This window comes from Rhipicephalus microplus, chromosome 5, assembly GCF_043290135.1.
Source record: "Rhipicephalus microplus isolate Deutch F79 chromosome 5, USDA_Rmic, whole genome shotgun sequence".
Taxonomy (NCBI): domain Eukaryota; kingdom Metazoa; phylum Arthropoda; class Arachnida; order Ixodida; family Ixodidae; genus Rhipicephalus; species Rhipicephalus microplus.
Genome location: NC_134704.1, coordinates 121,415,141 through 121,436,931, shown reverse-complemented (window position 1 = coordinate 121,436,931; position 21,791 = coordinate 121,415,141). Strand labels below are relative to the sequence as shown.

At 47.3% G+C, this 21,791-nt stretch overlaps 1 protein-coding gene across 1 annotated transcript; it reads left to right on the top strand.

Moving 5' to 3' along the window:
• Window positions 1-863: 863 nt before the first annotated feature.
• Window positions 864-20,879, top strand: LOC142817556 (uncharacterized). The gene is made up of 7 exons (XM_075894599.1): window positions 864-999; window positions 1,588-1,829; window positions 6,264-6,379; window positions 7,561-7,690; window positions 8,646-8,819; window positions 17,069-17,194; window positions 20,658-20,879. The coding sequence occupies exons 1-7, from the start codon at window positions 864-866 to the stop codon at window positions 20,877-20,879; spliced, it is 1,146 nt and encodes a 381-aa protein (XP_075750714.1).
• Window positions 20,880-21,791: the final 912 nt, after the last annotated feature.

The following is a 21,791-nucleotide window of genomic DNA, read 5'->3' as shown; positions in this document are numbered from 1 at the left end:
CATATGCACGGAGGGAATGATGATGAGTGGGGCGAAGCGTCTGACCGCCTGTCCATGCATCTATTTCTGGCGGTCTGGCCTCGTACTTCTGAACGATGCTGAGCTTCCAGACGTCGGTGAACGAGGCACTGACGTTTGCCGATTTCTCGTTGGTGTTACGCAAGTGCACTCGTATTACGACGAAGACAGGCTGCAGAGAGCTTCACCGCACTCGTCATCATTCACCTAATGAATATGCTGCGGTTTTCTTTCTAAACACAGCCCAAATTAAATATCTATGACGTATCTGCACTGCCTAGATTGTTGCACGAGAAGGAGGGGGAGACTTTCCATTGCGGCGACAAGACCGCGTGCATAGCAGGTATGTAAGAGAACGAAAGAGTTACAGGCTAAGATAGAAGCTTGCGATCATAAAATCCATAGAAAGAACGTGTGCTTGCGTGGTTCTCATGTTTGTTTCTTTGCCCTTCTTATGTGCCGTACTGCACGTTTACCTAGACATGTTCACTTACAAACTCGCCAAGCTTGCAGCGCTACTCCTGAAGCTGACATTTCGACTAGCAGAGCTGTATTCTTTAAGGCTGCAACTGCTTTAGCCTCGATTTCCACAATCGCAACCTTTAAGAAGACAAGTACGCTTGTCGAAACACTACTGTGTTAACGAATTTTTAGTCTTAATTATACAGTGGTTCTTGTGCGTAACAGAGCTCTAGAATTCAATTTATTTTCCTGTTATCTGGCTGTAATCACCTAATGAAGAAAATCGTAACGACCCGGCTCGTAGCTCAATAGCACCAATCAGGTGAGTTCAGCTACCAAACTATGTTCACGCCTAAGTACCTTCTCTCGCAGCCGGTGGCACGATGCCCGTAGCGTGTGTGACGGGCGAGAACACCAAGGAGTTGGTGGTGCCAGAGGACGGCGTGTGCGACTACCTCGTCTTCGCTCACGTGACACTGGACGAGTCCAACAGCCACTTCGTCGGCACTGGTCGACACGGTGAGCTCCGATTAGGCCTAGCTACGAAACAGCCCAGATTACGTGGTTGTTGGTCTTAGCCATGTTTTGTGTTCTTTTGTTTTGGGTGGAAGAGAGAACACGAGACCACTTGAATTGCAAATGACGCTCTCGTAACTGTTCATCTCAGGGAAAATTCCGGTTCAGTGCTTCCAAAGTTTTAGGACGTCCTTACGTATTACTTACAGTTTTGCAAGTGAATATTCAAAGCCCATCTATATCTATCTATCTATCTATCTATCTATCTATCTATCTATCTATCTATCTATCTATCTATCTATCTATCTATCTATCTATCTATCTGTCTGCCTATCTATCTATCTGTCTGCCTATCTATCTATCTATCTATCTATCTATCTATCTATCTATCTATCTATCTATCTATCTATCTATCAAATGTTTACGTAAATTTCCAAGGACTGATCGACCAAAGAGCAAGTTAAGTGTGCGCTCACATTTTATTAAAAATATTTCAATAAAGTGCACCCAAGAATAGAGCTCAGGTTTATTACTTTATCGCTAATACAACAAAACAGGGTATACTACCTACGCGTACATCCTGTGCTGCAGAAGGGGCTTTCGAGGCTTTCTTGAAAGCCGCCAGGCTGAGCTCGGCGACCCAGTTCCTGCTGTCGGTGAGCCAGCGCGACAGCGCCGACTTCGCTTCTCAGCTCGGGGACGAAGCCCGCGCGTCCAGGGTGTTGGGCCGTTATCGCACCACTCGTATCCGTGGTTACGGCTTTGCCCGTTACGACCTTCGCGACACGGAACCTGACCGAAAGCAACTTAAGAAGCTACACAGCCTGCTCAAGGTATTCAACAATTCTTATTTCTTCCGACAGTCAATGAGTCACTACGCATAAAGGAATATTGTGGGTACCTTACTACTGTAATATGTCGGTAGCGTACACGGAAAATTAGTTTTCACCATTCGCTGAGGCACTGACTTCGCAGGTAAAACATTTGATGCTGAACGAGGTATACACTGTTCGCAGTTCTAACGGGCTTAATACGAAAGTGCCTATTGAAGTTACTGATCATTGACACGCACAGAAATCCTATAGGGCATAATTTCGTGTACACACGGGCGAACTCGCACACGTCTCATCGTTGATTGAAAAAATTGCCTTTACACACAACAAATCATGACATGAAAAAGAGCGCGGATAGACGGGAGGACACACATTGCGTCACCTCACGCCATATTTTGAACGACGCTGCAGTATTAGGTCCGCATTAACAGAGCACACAAAGGGTCGGGCCAAGTTTGCTCATTCGGTCTTTGGAAGCACTGTCGAATATTTGAAGGCTCAGTGCAGTAACTGTCAATTAGCTAGATTTTTCGCTCGGAATACCTTTCCTTTACGGCATTTTACCAGATTGCGCGTACTGATAACTTCTGGTGGCATGCTCAGTTTTTTTTTATTACAAAACTGTGCTACAGTTACTGCGAAGTACGAAGTTGGGGAAGAGACTATAAACGAAGTGGGCACTACAAGCACCAACTATCAACTAAATTCTTTTAATAAAGCTTGGACTGCCAGGAAAGGGAAGTATTGGTTTGTAGCACAGTTTTATTGCGATACCAATTAGATGGGCAGTCTCGGCTGTTTTTTGCCGTCGTCACCACCGCTGCCGCCGTCATCTAAGTATATGTGTATGTATGTGTACATATACGGGAAAAGTTGCGCTAGCCTCCCCTTTCTGCGGAGCGACCATCGCCTTTCCGGCCGGGGTCGATCTGAGCGCACGCCTATCTCGGGAGTGAACAAGGGGGGTGGGGTGCTTATGGTTGCCGCGCTAAACGATCAGCGTGTGCAGGCGAAAGCTTCTATTTTAATCATGAAAAACCAACTAGCAGAATAGATCACGTTGCTCTCAGCCTTTGCTCACCTGTCACTGACAGCTGGCCTCTTCCCATGGTTGCAAGGGTGGTACTCTCTTTTGGCCAGCTAACGTAACCCAGTGCGTTACCACTTTACGAGCTGTAAGCCGGCAGTGAGAGTGACATTCTAATCGGCACTTTCAGCGGACTGATTTTGTTCTCCGTTCCCCGTTCCGCTTAAACGCTCAACGTTACGAGAGCTCAACGCGCGTTTTTGGTTTGAGCCAAGCGTCGTTCGGTCAACTTAATCACAATGCCACCGGTGCACGAAAGTTGTTGTAAAGGAAAACAAAAATTGCTCCTACCTTGCAGCCAGATACAACATTGTGCTTTAAATGAGTGTGAATTAGTTTACTGTTTGACGCATGAGCCTTTTTTATTTCATTTTTTGTCCCCTTCACTTGGAGCTGAATAATAGTCGAAGCCTTCAAGGCAGCCCAAACGCGTTTCAAACGCCCTGCCTTGAGGCAGCGCGTTCATTGCGTTACATTGCGGCAAATCGAACTAAAGAGCATTTCTGAATAGTGGAAGAGTGGCTATTTTTAATTTTTAAATTATTACTATGGTTACCTAAAATTGCCTACTATCTAAGCTTAGCGAAGTTCCTTTGACGGAAGTGCCGAATAAGCATGTCGAGACGCCCCTTTATATATGGTCCGAAGTGTCAGCTCTTGATCATTCCTTGGAACTTCACACCACATGCGAGGATTCTAGAAGGGATTGGCTGCGACGGCTTCTCGGAGAAGGCACAGATTCTTGTATGTCTTGACGAGCCATCTGAGCTTGCGTCTTTGCCAAACAACGACCGCGTTTTCCGGGCAGCGCGTACTCGTGGTACACGCATAGAAGACACAAGATGATTCCATTTCGTTTTGGTCGCTTCTCCTCGCGTCACGTGATCATTCGCTCGCTACGACGGTCCGCTCACACGCTCAGTGCCTGACTGTATAGCGCATGCGCAGTGGCGCAACCACCGACTGCCTGAGTGGAGCAGGAAGCAAAATACGGTAAACTAAAACTGCTTTAAGGGTCCAATGCAGACGGGTGGGTTGCTTCGCACCAACCAGCTACTACCACGTGGCGTCAGCAGGTCTAGCTAACATGGTGGTCCTGTCGCGGGGCTAGACCTGCCAGACCCTACGCCGGGTGGCGTTCAGCACTAGAATGTTGTACTCTCACTCTCAGCTGACAGCTGGCCAAGAGATGACGTGCTGCGTTACGTTAGCGGGCCGAAAGGGTTTTCCTTATTCGCCGCCATGGTTACGAGGGTGCCGGCTAGCTGGCTGACACTACTAGGAATGTGTGCACATTAGTACCCTATGAAGAACACGGGGTATCGACCAAAAACTTCCCGTTGAAAATGTAAAGAATGGGACACTTCATCCCTACGTTGTAGATTAGGTCTTCATCATTGGAAGCCATCTTTAGGAGCGGAGCTTCTAAAGCAAGATGTAGATAATTGATATGGTATGTGAAAAAAACTTTATTATTGGTACATTCAAATGGTCGTTTTTGAGCACTCCAGAGGCTCTGAAAAGTGTATGCAAAATAGTCACTAAACAATACTAAGAAAACAATTGGACAAGTACATGATAAAGAAGGAGGGACATGACCTGCACACCTAATTGTTCTAGTTTTGCTCCTTAAAGCTGCTGAATTATACACTTTCAAAAATGGTCAGAGCGATCGTAGCTGACCACCCAAGTTTGCCGTTAGGTACGTCGGGGAGTGAGTACAAATTGTAGTGGGCCACGTCGGCAAAAAATTACAGCATATCCGTGGAGTGAATGATGATGATTGGGCAAAGCATCCATCAGTCCGTCCACTTTTCCGTCCATCCATTCCTTGTTGCTTCCGTTTGTTCGTGAGTCTGTCCGTTCGTCCATTCGTGTGTCAGTCCGTCCGTCCGTCATTGCGTCCATCCGTCCCCAGGTCCATCCATCCGTCCATGAGCTTGTTTGTTTGTGCATCCGAGCGTGCATCCATCCGTCCGTCCGTTCGTGTGTCCATCTAGTGAACACTCGAAGTACCGCCAACTCGCATCTCTTTATCATATATCCCTCATGTAGAAGAACCGCAATCCAGCGGACGTTCCAAGGACTGAACGAGGGGTGGCTACCTACTACTACTACTACTACTACTACTATGTGCAAAAACTTTTACTACTACTAATACCTACCTACCTACCTACCTACCTACCAACCTACCTACCTACCTACCTACCTACCTACCTACCTACCTACCTACCTACCTACCTACCTACCTACCTACCTACCTACCTACATACATACATACATACATACATACATACATACATACATACATACATACATACATACATACATACATACATACATACATACATACATACATACATACATGCTTGCATACATACATACATGCTTGCATACATACATACATACATACATACATACATACATACATACATACATACATACATACATACATACATACATACATACATACATACATACATACATACATACATACATACATACATACATACATACATACATACAAACATACATACATACATGCAAACATACATACATACATACATACATACATACATACATACATACATACATACATACATACATACATACATACATACATACATACATACATACATACATACATACATACATACATACATACATACATACATACATACATACATACATACATTGCGGACGCACGACCCACGGCTTAAGGAACTTCGCCCCTAAAACGCATCCGTTCCATTGTTTATCATGAACCACAGAGACAGAATTCTTCCTCTGTGTCAGCAGCCAAACCACAGGTGCGTATCACCTAGGTTCAACTTGGGCGTGCATGCGCCCATGGAGCAGCTGCACGCCCGTGCAGTCACCGTGCCGAATGTGAGCGACGAAAAGTCCGCTCAGACCTGCCGGAGTTTCCACAGCCAGAATCACTTGTTAGTTCTGGCGCTAGAGTTGGGACCTCAATGCTTGGTCTGTGAGACGTTGTTAAGTGACATTACTCTGTCTGCGCCAAATCAACACCTATAGTATCACTCAAGAAGTCCGCATTGAGACATTAAGATGAACCTGCTTCGCTATCTTTTTTAAGCTTTACACAGTAAGGGAAACTGTCTTGTTCCGTCCCCTTTAATTCCTCTTCAGTTTCATTTCACTTTATGTCGTAATTACTACACAACACCTAAAACTAGCCAGACATTCTTCGGTTGTGGGTTCCTTCCACTACGTCGCGTCAAATGAAGGAGCATCCCACCCATATCTTATCGCACACTGCGGAGGGGAGGGGGGGGTATATTGACAAGCTACATTTAAAGGGAATGCCCTATTCTCGTGTGCAGAAAGTGCGGCACCTTGATGGCGGTGAAGAGCTCGTTGTTTTCATGGGAGTTCGTTTCATCCTGGAACCAGCAACTCGACCCAACCGACTCAAGGAGCTAATGAAAGATATCTCAAAGTGCGTGGTCAATCGCATTTCTCTCACGGAAAATGAACGTATGGCTATATACTAGAGTAGTAATTTCTTTATTCGGATCGGGAACTCGCTATTCGAGTTGGTTCAGAACGCCCTGCAGTTCAGACTGAAAACAAAACCAGCCACTATAACAGCCATCAGAAAAATGACACAATCAGGGTTTACTTTGACTGATCACACTGCGCAGAAATATGTTTTGCTGCTGAACTGACGATTGATTACTCTGCCAAGTGTTGGCTATCACTGTTGCATGTCAGCACCCCTATTTGCAAACGTTGTCTGCGAATAAGGTTGCTACAGTGATGCTGTGATGATAATAATAATTCTTGTCGTTACAGATCCCGAATTAAGATGAGGTATGTAGTAGTAGAGGGTTCAGAAAGTTTTTACCATGCGAGACACGTTAACATGCACCTGAATCTAAGTACGTGGGCTTAAAGTATACTAAGGTTCATCGAAAATGTGGCCGCCGCAACCGGGATTCCAATCCGCCACCTTTAGGTCAGCAGTCGAGCCCCTTAAAGGGGCTCTGCAACACTTTTTGAGCATGGTCAGAAAACGCTGCCGATCGGTAGTAGAGGCTTCCGAAAACACGCGAACCAAATGTTATAGCGCAGCACGTGGCCTGGAGTTTGCAATAAATTATCAAATTCAACTAAAAATTGCTTTCTCTTCCCTCGACAAATCACGGAATATGCGCAAAAATCAAACGTAGATGACCCATCTATCAGCCATTTGCTGATTTGAACATGGCCTACTTGGTTGTTACAGAAATTGCCGTGAGAGGCCACAACTTGTCCACGCGTGCGCGCGTGATTGCATTTAGAAGCCGCGTATTCGATGAAAAAAAAAGTGCTCCTGGTCACGAGGTGAGCGTGACATTTTTTTGTTTGCTGCCCCTCTCGCTCCCTGCTTATCTTCCAGCGCTTTCGTCGGGACTAGAGAAGAAAGAATGTGATTTTAGCGGGTGACAAATACTTAAAATTTTTGTAGCGTTGAATTTGTGAGGCAATACGCTTTTCCAGTGAGTTTTTCTGTGGTTGCTCATAGAGTGTTTCCGAGTCCTTTTACGATTGACATGGTTGTAGTGGTGCGAGTGGTGTGCTGGCAAAATTTTCGGCTTTGTTGTTTCAAATTTCTTACTCTTTTTCTCTGTTTTGCAGGTCGATCACATTCCTAGTAATTATCACCCACGTGACCCCAAGCAGCCCAGTGGGGCCGGCACCATGCGTGGTAGAGCCCATCACCAGCTGGACCAACTCCTCCTTCAACAATCACAGCCACTTGTCCTTGGTGAGAACGGTGGAAACCTCTAGACCGAAGCTCGTCGAACACTGCTTAAGACGGGACGAAGTGACGACACACACGTCACTCGTTCTGCCACTTCTACTTCGGCGTGTCTTAAACATTGCTCGATTACTTTCTGCTAACCAGTGAAGGACACTTATGACGACCGCTTCACGCATCCAGGACATGAATAGATTGAGAGCAGTATCCGCGTGGGTGCTACGGTTTTCTCTCTTCACTCATAAGCAAGGCCCGTTACTCCAACCACCTCAGACACGAAAGCATTTTCTGGGCATATCTACATTTCATGTCAGTTGTCCTTGAGTGTCGGGTGTTACTGGCTTGAAAGTAAAGTAACATTCACTTCAGTTTTACTCGAATAAGTCACAGTTAGCTATTGCATTGATTCGAAAAATACACACACTCACAGTGCCAGATACCCACTAATAAATTGCTTCTTTCTCTACAAAATCTCATTTATTGAGCTGGAACAAGCAAATCTGTGAAACAAAACGTAATATAGATTGACAGCATGCATGGAATTTCGCACAACCGAATGATTATTGTCAGTAGGAAAGCAAGATGCCCACCTTTAATTTCATAGTAATCTTCTCCTTCCTTCTAACCACTAGTGTATAGTTTGAGCACCTCGTGTAGCCACAGGCTTCCTTACATCTGAAACCGGTGCAAAAGGTGGAGGTGATTAAAAGCGACAGCAACCTTTTTTAAAAAATCAGACCCTAGTGCAGGTCCACAAAGAGAAGCAAAGACTAGATATGTGACAACTATAGAAGTTGCAGGTGCTGGACCAACGCCTTCATGATGACTGTGGAGAAGTTCGATAGCCTCTCATCCAGGGTCGCAGGTCTTAGTTCAGCAGTGTAGATTAGGCGACCGGACTCCACCCCCCCCCCCCCACCCCTAAGGCTCTTCTTTATTCGACCTGTCTCAATGCTTGCAGAGCGAGGCGGCCGAGTTGGTGCGACGGCAAACGGGTGACGCTCAGCGGCACCAGTCGTTCTTGCTCTCGTCGTCTATGGCGGTCGTGTACTACAACATCGAGGGGGACACCGCAAGTAACGCCGAACTCAAGGACGTCCCGTGCACGGGTGCCTCCGTCTCCTCGTACGCAACGGTGAGAAGCTAGAGTCTTCAGCGCATTGTAGAGTGGCTGATTCTTATACATCGACATCTGGTGACGATCTAATAGTTTAGCAGAAGATAAGCCTCAGAAAACCACGGCGGGCCTGCCCTCCACCAGTGGCACTCCTGTTGCTAGCACCAAAGCGGTTTAACATGGCGAATCACAAGGTTACACTTGCTGGTATATTTAGGTTCGTTGTTTCCATCTAAATTACCTTTTTCACAATTTCTAGTTGGATCACTGGTTTATATCATTAGCGTGTAACTGGAAATTCAAGCTTCCAAATACTGACTATACGGGCAGAGCACTCGGAACATCCATCAAACGGAACATCCATCAACGTGTGAGCATGCGTATGTGTGCCCATGCCGGTGCGCACGCTTTAAAGCTGCGCTTTTCTGCTTTTCGTTCATATTGCAACAGTGATGCTGATGCGATGATGATGATTATGTCCCAGTGCTCAAGCGGAGGGGTGTGTACGACGATGAAAAAAAGTACCAGAAGAATATGCTGGTAAACAAAGTATTGGCCAAACTGTCATTGCTTATGTTACGTTGTACATAGTAAACACACTTCTCCCGTGCATTTACATAATTGAGACCTTCCACAGCATTAGCGAGAATATTCGCGTTTTCAAATTAGAAGTGGCTCAAAGGTATACTTGTACGATAATTAACCCGTCTTAGACAAGCAAGAACTGGCACTCCACAGATATCAGCGTATATGACTGGCTGGCACATACGTGGACTGTGGTTGCACACTTTTCAGCGTGTTAATAAATTTTACTACATTTGCAGATAATATAGGATGTCCCCAAACCACGATATAATTATGAGACACCATGTGCTCTTTGAGATTAATGTAAATCTAAGTAGCCTACGCGGCTCTGAAGCATTGCGCCCAGATCGAAGTGTGGCCACCATTGATGAGATTCGCACTCGCAACCTTCGGGTCCACAGTCGAACATTGTGACAACATGACTATCATAGCGAATATTACCATAGGCTAAAAAATGCCTACACCTTCCTAAAGGGAATCGTGAGGAAATGCGGATGCATTTTTTTGCGCCGAGAAAGTGTACCGTTGCCGTCAGACTTTCTCCTTCACCGACTTCTGCCATCGCCTTGGGAAGCGTCCAGACAGCGAACGGTTGAGAGTGAGGAGCGAGCAGATGGGAGAGTGGGGCACCAGTGTTCTCGGCTCTGCGTTGGCGTTTCCACGGAGCAAGAATATTTGAGGAAGAGAAACTTCCAGGCGGAGAGACGCCCTAGGTGCCGACCAGTGCGGACGTGCGAAGATCGGCTCCTGCTTTCAAGAATGCTTTCCTGTGGTATTCACGAATTTGTCGCCGAGTTTTCAGTCCCATCGTGTGCCTAAGTTCTCAAGAACTCAGCAGATACCACCTTTGTGCTGGTGAGTGGACTTTTAAACCGTTTTGGGGGCATTTTCACACGGCAGCGCCCCCGGGGGATTTAAGCCTAACAACCAAGGAGGCGATTGTCGCCGATGCGCCGACCCGGCGCCAACGTGACGCAACGCTCTGCGCGTTCCAGAACCTGCAACTGAGAATGGAATACAAAGTAGATGGAGAGGACATCTCTCCAGAGGATTGCACGGAAGACATGGGTTGGAAGGAAGCCGAAACGAGACGCTCAAGGAATAAGCAAGCCACGGTTAGCGTTCCTGCTGCCAAGGGTTCGACCAAGGCTGGCGTTGCGGGAGACGCTCGAACCAGTCATAGTAGGTATGATACCAAGCATACAATCGTGCGAGCTGGACGCATGCCGCCACTACCCAAGGACTTCAGCAAAATTGTGCTACGACCACGTGGAGGATTAAATATCTCGAGGATCGACACTGGAGCCGTGGCAGACGCGATAGTACTGGCGGCCGGCATCAAAGAGGAGGAGGCCATGCAGGACATCATCTGTTCCAACTTGCAGCAGAACATTATGGTGGCGAGCACTCCGGACCAAGAGAGAGCTTCAAGATACCTCAAGGTCAAGCAAATTGACAGTGGAGGCATAGTTTTAGAGGTTAGCGCGTACGCCACGGCACCCCACAATACTTGTAAAGGAGTGATTCGCGGGATCCCCGTAAGCGATACTCAGGACATTTTGACCCGAGAGACTGTGAAAGCGAACAACCCGCTCGCGCTGCAGGCAAAGAGAATCAAGGACACCGGGACAATCATCCTAGCGTTCGAAGGACACACGGTGCCCAGATTCGTGAGATATGGACCTTCACTTTTGCAGTGCTCCCTTTACCGCAAGAACATCGATATTTTTTACGTCTGTGGAAAGCTGGGACATCGGTATGACGTCTGTCCGAACCCAGCTGAAACCATCTGCAGAGGCTGCGAGATCAAGAACTCAGATAGCCTGCACCAGTGCAATCCAAGATGCAGGCTGTGTGACGGTCACCATCCCATGGCAGACAAAGAGTGCAAGAACAGGTTCTTAGTTCCATACGTCGTCAGACGCATACGTTGGGAAAGATCGCGCGCAGCCGCAGAAGCCCGGGACGCATCAATCACATCGAGTCCAGACATCAACGACAAGCAGCTTATTCCAGCCTACGGGACCCAGAGCATCCAGAATACTCAAGAACAGCAAAGACGGCCCCACTCCAGGGGGAGGTCGCGTTCCAGAAGAGGTTCTAGACCCAAGGCCCGCTCCCTATCATGGGGGCGCTCGAGTTCTCAAAGTCACCATCAGGGTCGGGATCAGCCTGGGCGGCACCCGAATGGCCAGCTGCCTGGTGTTCAGTTCGAGATCACGGCTTCACACCCGGGGAGGACGCCTGCAGTTGCATCAAAAGGCAGCTGGGCTGAGCGAGTGCGCAATGGCGCGGCAGAGGTGATGACAGGTAAGCTGCCAGAGCATAATAGAATTGCACAGCTAGAGCAACAAAACGCGAGACTTACAAAATCGAATGAGAGGCTATCAGCTGAGTTAAAGGAAATAAAAATTCTTCTCACTAAGCTAACCAGCGCGCAGTCTTCACAGCCAATGCCTCAGCCAGTTGATGTCCCTGTGGCTGAAAACGTTGGGGACTCGAGAACCACAAAAAAAGGGCAGTCATGGCAGAACACGTGGAAGCCAACCAAACGAGCATGATAGATATGAAAGAGGTCCTTGACACGCTCAGCAAAGTAGTAGCCAATCTTAGCGAGCAGTGGGTAGGCTACAGTCAAGCGTGGCCGCACTGGAAGAGCATATGACTTTGCGCATTACAAAGGTCGAAGCATATCTGCACAATACAGCAAGGCCTCCTCATGCACCAAACTCACCCCTTCGGCCCCCAGTACTAGTAATACCAAACCTGTCGACAGGTGCAGCATCAGGCTCTGGCCGCCCATGTAATAACCATGATCGCAGCGTTACGTGAAGCATTTCGTATCTGGCAATGGAACTGTAGAGGTTACCTTAAAAAGAAGGCAGCCCTACAGCAGTATATCAGGAGCAGCCAAGAAAAGCCTCATATTATATTATTACAACAAACCCTTTCACCGCAAGCAACGTTGCCTGGATTCCGGCCTGTAATAGGGAATACTGAAGGGAGGGGAGTCTGCACCTTCGTATGCAACAAACTTACGCATGTAACCCACGACCTCAAGATAGAAGCAGGCCGGTTGAAACACGTCATGGTAGAGATCGTGCCAGGTACCAGCTACCGTCAGAGCATTTTAATTCTTAATATATACAGCAGTCCAAAGGAACAAAAGCAAGGGTTGAAGGCGGTTCTAAAAAAAGCTGTTAATATCGCCGGGGAATGTCCACTCGTCATAGCAGGTGATTTCAACGCCCCTCATCATACATGGGGTTACAAGTACAACACTGGGAAAGGAAATCGACTTTGGCAAAGTGCCAGTGAACTTGATCTCACCCTAATCACAGACCCCAGCCTACCAGCAAGGCTTGGTACATCTTGCTGCAGGGATTCCACCCCGGACCTTACATTTGTAAGGAGCACCAAGAAGGCCCAGTGGATGAACCTTGCTGTAGACCTAGGGAGTGACCACTGCATTCTTGCCACTACCTTCTCCGTGGAGCGTAAAAAGCAGAGAGAATTCCACTTCACAGACTGGGATAAGTTCAGGAAGATAAGGATGGAAAGGGAACAAGACGGCCACAGACAAGGCTTGGAGCAGTGGGTCAAACAGATTAAAGATGACATCAAATTCGTCTCCTCCACCATTACCACAGATTTTCCGGTTGAAAGAATGGATAGCCGGCTCGCTCATCTTCTTGAGGCAAAGTAAACCCTACTGAACCATTGGAAGGGTCAGCGCCTGAACCGAAGACTGAGGAAGAAGATAGCTGAGGTAAACAGATCAGTCAAGGAACAATGTCGCGCACTATCCAGGCAGCAACGAGATGAAATCTGCAACTCTGTCGATGGTCAGGTGCGCAATGGCAAGACATGGAATATGTTAAAGCATCTACTCAACGAAAACACCACCAAAACAAATCAAAAACATGTTATCGCTCAAACTTTGCACAAAGAGATAGGGCGCACTACAGAACAGCAAGTTGTGCAGCGGCTCGTGCATAAGTACCTCCCAATCAAAAGAGGATTGGCACCACCAAGTAGACAGTACCAGGGCAGGCCTAATCCAGGTCTTGAGGGCGACTTTAACATCGAGGAGATCAGAAGAGCCTTGCATGATCTCAACGGCAGGTCAGCCCCTGGCCCGGACGGTATATCAAACAAGGCCCTTCGTAGCCTTGATGATGATTCAATTGAAACCCTGAAGGATATGATCAATGCAGCTTGGAAAGAAGGCAGGTTGCCAGAGCAGTGGAAGCTGGCCAGGACGATCCTTATTCCTAAGCCAGGAAAGGCCCCTAACTTGGACAACATGAGGCCAATATCCTTGACATCATGTATCGGCAAAATTGCAGAACATGCCATACTGCACAGGATAGACACGTACTTAGAAGATAACGACGTATATACACACAATATGGTTGGATTCAGGGCAGGGCTATCCACACAAGATGCATTGAAGCTTAGCAAACACCAGGTCATCGACAATGAAACGAGAGACGTGAGAGCCATTCTGTGCCTAGATCTAGAAAAAGCGTTTGACAACGTCCAACACTCATTCATACTCGTAGCAATTTCCAAGCTTGGTCTGGGGAAAGCCTTCTATGACTACGTATGGTCCTTTCTTAAAGATAGGAAAGCCGTGATGAAAATTGCAGATATTGAGACCGCAGCAATCGAACTTGAAGCAAGGGGCACGCCACAAGGGGCAGTGATTTCACCAATGCTGTTCAACGTTGCCATGATTGGACTGTCAAAGAAATTATCGAGCATTTAAGGATTGAAGCAGAGCATCTGCGCAGATGACATTACCATCTGGTGCACAGGTGGAAGCGAGGGGCAGATTGAGAGCGCCCTGCCAGAGGCGATTGACACCGTAGAAGAGTACCTTCGTCCTTCTGGGCTCGAATGCTCCTCGAGTAAGTCAGAACTTTTTCTGTATAGGACTGCACGCCGGGGACCAAAACCCAGGGGATGGAAGCCGTTAAACCAGATAGACATCCACCTCCGTACAAATCAAGAGGATTCCATCCAGAGGGTCGACTCCATCAAAGTCCTGGGCATGCTGATAGAGTCTACCGGCGTCAACAGCAAATCTATAGCCAAGTTAACTTGGAAAACAGACAGTGCGGTGCACCTCATACGCAGAGTGGCCAACAAAAGAAATGGGATCAAGGAAGACAACCTCATCAGGTTGATGCATGCGTTTGTTCTAAGCCACTTCACGTACGAGGCAGCAATGCACAACTGGTCGAGAGCAGAGTCCAAGACACTGAATGTGCTCCTCAGGAAAGTTATCAAGAAGGTCCTGGGCCTACCCATACATACCAGCACCGAGCGTCTGCTTGAGCTTGGCATTCACAACACGCTCGAAAAAATTGCAGAAGCCCAAGAGAGAGCACAGATTACAAGGTTATCTACAACAAGGTCGGGGAGAATGATCTTGCAGGAGCTAGGCCAACACCCAATGGCAATCAGGCACAATTACAATGATATCCCCGACAACATCAGGGAGAATATCACGGTGTCTCCTATACCAAGAACGTCGGAAGAAGAGTAGCGAGGGCCAGTACTATACTTCGTCAAGTCTCAAACGTGGAACGAGGGGTCCTATTTGTTTACGCGGCTTCCTACGCCAATGGGAAAGCGTTTGTGGCAGTGGTGGTCGATGGGGCTGGCCATGTCATCAACTCAGCGAAGGTCAAGACGAAAGACTCAATCATTGCAGAACAGATGGCCATCGCCTTAGCACTCAAGAAGGATAACATTGAAGTTGTCTACAGTGATTCCATGGCAGCACTACGGGCGTTCGCCAAGGGGATGGTCTCTGAACAAACGCTGTGAATACTGCAAGGAAAGAACATAACGCATCATCTTCTGAGTTGGTTCTCAGCTCACCTTGGGCAAATCAACGATTCCCCTCCCAATCTCAATGAAGCAGCACACGAGGCAGCGCGAGAACTCTCCAACCGCGCCTCCCCGGGGATGCGTTCAACCGGTGAAGGGGATAACCGGGAAATTCTTACAACATATAACGAGCTCACTAAACATTTCTACCTGTCTAGAAGGATTTTCCCTCCACCTCACAATAATCTAACCCGGCCCCAAGCACTTACATTATGGCTTTTGCAAATGCGGATGTACCCTACTTTGAAAATGTTACACATCATGTACCCTGACCTATACCCAAGTAATCTTTGTCCACATTGTGGGGAAATAGCTTCATTAGAACACATGCTCTGGCAGTGCACCCAATTCGCTCATATATAGAACATCACCTCTGCCAGATGGGAGGCGGCAATCCGCAGCTCATCCTTGGCAGATCAGCTCTGGGCTGTCCACCAAGCCCGCGAGGCGGCTGAGGAGCTTCGCATCTCAGTCCCCACATGGGAGCTGCCCGCAGCACAGTGATCTGTGTTTTGGAGGACCAAATAAAAGTTTATCCAATCCAATCCAAATTCCCAGGCCGCGCTAGCGGGCGATGGTGCCGCGATAGCGTCAAAGAGCCGTGCGGTTTACGCTGAATCTCACCAATTATCCTTCCGGCGTGTTGCCATTTTTTACATGCACTTCTATGGAGGCTACGCATAAAAATCTCGATACCTCCTCGTACATTGTAAACGTTTTCAGAGTTCTGTCTGTAACATTTTCTCCTGCACACTTTACATCGCTCTTTCACCAAAAACAACCACATGCAGTTGCCGCAGCAAAAACAAAGCGATTTTAGGTGTCATGCAAGCCGTTAACGAGGCAGAAGTGTTTAATCAAATATTACGTCATAGCTTTAGCTAGCGAACATTTTTTCTAGATTCACCACTTCTCTCTTATTGCGCTCGTTAGTGCTTCAAGCAATTTGCGATACTGAGCGTAGATGCACTTTTCACAAAATCTTTCTCATGCAGGGAATTCTTATACATGTAGCGGCTCAACGAACACCGAACAACGCGAGTGGTGACTCAATTTTTTGAGTCAAGAAGGAATTTTATCGCAAACGTGCTCCGAATCATTCCTGACAGTTTTCTTTCGTGTGAAGCATTCTTAAAAACAGTACGTGAAGTGAAGAGCCCAAAAAGGTTCTTTGTGCCGAACAGCACACAGCCAGAAGCGTTAGGTTAATGCTTAAATAACAAATGAAATACGCACTTAACACAGCATTGATGGTGTTCCTACTTACTAGCAGCCAAGCTGAGAGGCAGCCTCACAAGCGATTACCACGACGCACTCCAGGCCCGTTATCACAGATCTTTTATGGGATATCCCTGCTGTTGCCCGTAATACATTGCCGCAAATGCTCATGAACACGGAGTGTGACAACGTTGCCGTCATGTCGACGCCATGTGCACTTCTCTCGCGTCCGATTCATGCCTGATGCCCGCACGACGTTATCGCACCGTACAATCGCAAACGATAAAGAGGGATTCAGGCCGCTATCACATACGCAAAAACACGTAGACGTATAATGCACTAGAAAAGGTACTGTAGTAAATAACTAGTAGTGTTTCCTTGAAGCAGTATACGTGATGTGTGTCCATCTTACGGCTGGGGTGAAGCTACGTAGCTCAGTCGATTTTGGCCCGAGCTCATGACCACCCTTGCCTTTTTTATGTTACTCTATGCATATACTACGTCTGATTTGCCGTTCGGGGACACGCACATCCACATTGGGTCATCCTATGTGACGTTTGCAGGTGTGTACCACCGAGATGGGCTGGAGGTTGGGCGCGGAAGGCATCGGCGACCATGTGCGCTACGAACAATTCTCTGAAGGGGGCAAGTGGCGCACGTACAAAACGAGGCCACACCTGGCAGCAGAGGTGAGTGTGTCGCCACTGGAGCCAACTTGCGACAAGAGATCTTGTCTTCAAGGCAAGAAGACAAGACCCCTTCTAAAAACGTTGGCTCCAACGACACTCTGCGGTCAGAATTTCGTCTCTCTTCAAGATTTCGTCGTGTGGCCATGTTATCCCTAGAGTTTAAAATGCCTTAATCCTGTGTAATTAGATATATGTGGACGTATAAGAACTCAAAGGCATCGAAATACCCGAAGTCCTGCACTATACACCCCGTCCCTTATAATCATATCGCGGTTTCGGGTCGTGAAACTCCGAGAGTTGCATTGTTTTCTCTTGAATTTCTGTCACACTTGCTTCTTTTTCTTTGTCTTCCCACTTAGTGGGTCGTAGAGGTCTTGCAGTGGCCAAGCCAGGTAAAAACACATTTTCATTTCCTAAAGGGTGAAATAGCACAACCTCCATTGGGTGTCACATGCAATGGCTTCAGATGGCCCGAGCATTACGTCTTGCATATAGCGCCATATACCAACACATTAATATTTGAATCAAAGAAAAATATTCATGGCATTGCATAAGTATCGCTGTTTTGCCGACGTGAGCGGCTCGCCCGTGTCGCTGGCATGCCGGTGACTACGCAGAGTGCTTCGCCGTCATATTTTACCGGTATCGCTAATAATACAACCAGAGACCACAGCGGCGGGCCGCTCTACCACTGATGCCACACGCGACGTGTCTGCATTAGGTCACATGGATCTCCCGGATGTGGCGCTGAAGGCAAGAGTTCCGCTATTGCGCTCTTTCGAATGTGCAAATGCGCGAGATGAAAACATTACCAACTTTGCGTACGTCCTTCGGAGGCAATGTATCAGTTATCATTTCCATCTCCGCGCTTCATCCGTGGCTGGGTTACTGCATTTGTGTTGAATTTTGGTATCTGCGGTTAGCATACCCTAGTTTTAATTTCTGAACACAAAATTGTTACTTAGAATTGATGTGTGGAGATTTAACTTGTTATGCGGCTGTTGAAAGGAAACTATTGAATACACTATAGTAAAAGTCTCTGTCTTCACCTCCGAGTTGTGATGAGAAAAAAACCATACCTCAACATCGAAACAAATCACCACAACAAGATAATTTTCAACCGTGCATGCGTCTTAAAATCTTACGCCTTGACAATATACCAAAAAGTTTAATTACCGGGCACTGACGTCTTGCACAATCGAGGTAGCACCGGTATAACGCTAACACTCGTTACGCTCAGCAATATACACAGAAACGCCCACTCTCCACTACGCACAATATTTTCGCGACACGTTTGCAGCTACAATCAGATGAATATATGTCGTAAGTAAGCACTGTCTTAATATGACCTCATATGTTATACTAGAGGCAGCCAAACTATCTCAAGCAACAATGGTAATGATTGCCTTGACGGTGACCTGCCGATAGTTATATCGCGAGAACAAAACGGCGACACAGAGACAAGAAGGACCGTTTTGTTCTCGCGCTATAACTATCGTCATGCCATAAAAACTAGCCCAAGCTGCCACACTTCTAAGGTGACCTGCAAGGCTGATGTAGCGGGTATCATCAATGACCTTTAGACCATGTGACAGAAAGTAAAACATGGTCTGGTTCGAACAGAACTGAAGATACAAAGTTTAGAACCAAATAAGCCATTCAACGACTGATTTGAATTGATATGTTACGGTTTGAGAAGCGTGCGGCTACGCATACGTGAAATTTCCCCGATGATGTTATCTGCCAGTGATTACAGTGTAAAAGGTCGTCCACATGCGAGGTAAAAACCTCACCAGTATTCCAGACCACCCATACACAGCTCTGAAAAAAATATAGTTGTCGGCACTAAGATTAGGCGTCATATAACAAACATTAAGTGTAATTACGCATTCACCTAATACGAGTGGGCAGCAAAAGCAGTCTTTTTTTTCAGTCAATGAAACGATATTCCTTCGAAAGGTTTTTGGACCTCGCATCGTGCGCGCTACCTCCAGGTACCTCCACGGTCGGCCGAATTAGAAGACTATGCAACCCGCTTAGTTTTGCATTGCCCCCGTAATCTTCGCGCATCGACCAAGCGACGATGGCTTGTAATAACTTCATGATGCGACATCATAATGACCTCATGCTGACGTTACAAATTCTTGCACCTGGGACGTCACATCCTACGTCATCACGGGGCGTTATTGAGAGAACAAGATTTTTTTGCATCACTTGCGCTGACGCTGCAAAGCACCACCAACTCGCATTATACAGCGCAAGATGCATATGGCTAGGAGAAACGAAAAACCGTTCGACATCGGTGTCACGAATGGTCTCAATTGGCTGCGCTATCGATTACGTCGTTCTCAGCGTTGTACCCAAGCACGAGCGCCATTGGCTGCGTTGTGAGCAACGTCCATGCCGTCGCAGCCGTGGTGCCGAGCACGCACACTCGAGTTTCTCTTGAACCCTTCCACTTGGGTATACCACTGACAACTTTAGAAGAGCGCCGACAGTAGCAGCGTGAGAGAGCCCGGATTCCCCGGGGTGATGGTGCAGTCCAGGCAAGAAAACAGGCCTGGGAGGCGGAGTTCCGGCAGTAACTGCGTACCGGCGATCCGGCAGCCTTCTAAACCACCTAAATCATGAGCGGGAATGCAAGTGCCGGTGACGGGTGGATCCTGAAATCTACACCACCGAGTTAGCCCGTGATGTCAAACGCTCACAACAATGTCTCGCCGAACAAGCTGCGTTGCGGGCTCGAAGGCGTCAACGTGATCATTACGGTAATGCGTTCACCGCGGCGAAGGCCCACTTTGGTGGGAGTTTTCCAGCGGAACTTTAGCTTCGGCTGAGACGTCTGTGACCACCTGTGGTTCGAGAACAGTCACTGTGATTGGACGCATTGCGAAAGGCATTTAACCGCCTATTACAATTCTCAAAGACCGTGGTCTTGCGACGCACAATGCGCGGCATGCATGAGAAATAAACACTGTAGTAAACCCAAGCCAAACTTGTGTGTACCCTCATTAGGAAGCACGAACATGTAATTAACCCTTGTGAAAGGCTACAGTGCAGCGTCGGGTTGAACCCCTGCTAAACACCAGGCCACACGTTCAAGCTTTCATTGGTTATTGATTTGTATGGAGTGCTTGGGCGTTAATTTTTTTTGTGTGTTTCATAAAGCAGCTATGGCTTCCAGCTACATATAATTTCGACTTTAGTGGAGTTTAGTAATGATGTGGTGTTAATCTTACATGAGGTCAACCTTGTTCTTATAGGGTAGTGCCAGGAGTATCTTCGTCTACATTTTTCGTAAGGTTAAAGCGTCCGTGTGTTTTTTATAACATGGTTGGTGAAGAACTGTTGCGTCATTGACATTTCTCCCGCACCGACATTACCGTGACCATCTTCATTCAGACGCATCACACAGATAGTCAGTGCGAAGTGTTTGCAACATTCCCGTTGTGTACATGCGCAGATGCGAGCCGCACTGGACATGCAGTTAGGCTCTCGAAGAGAGGGTCTTGGCTGGGCCTTCTACGACGTCGACCTGGACGACGGCGAGGGACGATGTGCGCGCACGTGGAAAGTGCGCAGTGTGCACGAGGCGCGCTTCTTCCGCCTCAAGGATGCGGCGGCAAACTTCCGCGAGTTCAAGAGCGAGTTCTACCACACCGCGACCAGATACCGGTTCCGGTGAACCGCCGCCATCCTTCAGCACTCGGGGATACCTCGTGCCTATGTATCGACATTTATTGCGTTGTGAGAGCTAATATAACTGCGGCGTTGCTTTGCTTCATCATGCTCTTATTGCTGAATGGGAAGTCGTACGTGCATATTCTCAGGTCGTACAAGTATCAGCGAAACACTTTCTTTTAATTTTTATTTGTTCTGTGTTCGTTAAATTTTAAACCACGTCATAGCCGTGAAGAAAACGATGTGCTGAAGTCTTGGTGGACTCTGGCATAAAACAACTCTGTGTTAAAAGAAAGCCTGCACACTTAAAAAAGTTGTCACACTTAAAAACTGCTACATTTGTACTTTAACATGCTGAAAACATGTGTGTCGCTGCCTTGCAATGGTTATACGGCACTTCATTTTTTAACAATGAAGTGTTTTATGGCGAGGTACACCAAGCCTCTGCGGCGGTACTTCCGTCACAGAATTGACGTTGAAAATATATACTAAGCAATTGCAGAGAAACAAATTAGAAGACATGCATCTGCCGCGAGAAATTGAACCAGCAACCTTTCGATTCCCTGAGCGCAGCTCTAACCACTGCGCCTGAAATGCTAACGGCAAGCCATTTATATACACCATACAACATTTGGCAGTCTTCAGAGCTTCCAAATTTTAGCGCCTTTTCGTTATCAGTGGTGAAATGGCGTGACGTGCTCACGTTGGGAGGTCGTCGCCTTCACTAAACGCCGCCTCCACGGAGCATGGTCTCCTCTGCACGCGCGCTTATTATACTCGTAATTCTGGAGAGGATGAAAGTCACTTTGTACGCATCCGCGGCTGCGATACAAAAGGAGCGCGCTGCTGACACATCATGCAGGAAGAATTGCGACAGTTGTTCGCGCTTGTCCTGTGTATGCCTGTGCAGTTGTGT

Coding starts and splice junctions, on each gene's coding strand:
- LOC142817556 (XM_075894599.1), top strand. CDS start 864: ATGCCCGTAGCGTGTGTGACGGGCGAGAACACCAAGGAGTTGGTGGTG. Junction 6,380..7,560: donor CTAATGAAAGATATCTCAAA/GTGCGTGGTCAA, acceptor TCTGTTTTGCAG/GTCGATCACATTCCTAGTAA. Junction 7,691..8,645: donor ATCACAGCCACTTGTCCTTG/GTGAGAACGGTG, acceptor CAATGCTTGCAG/AGCGAGGCGGCCGAGTTGGT.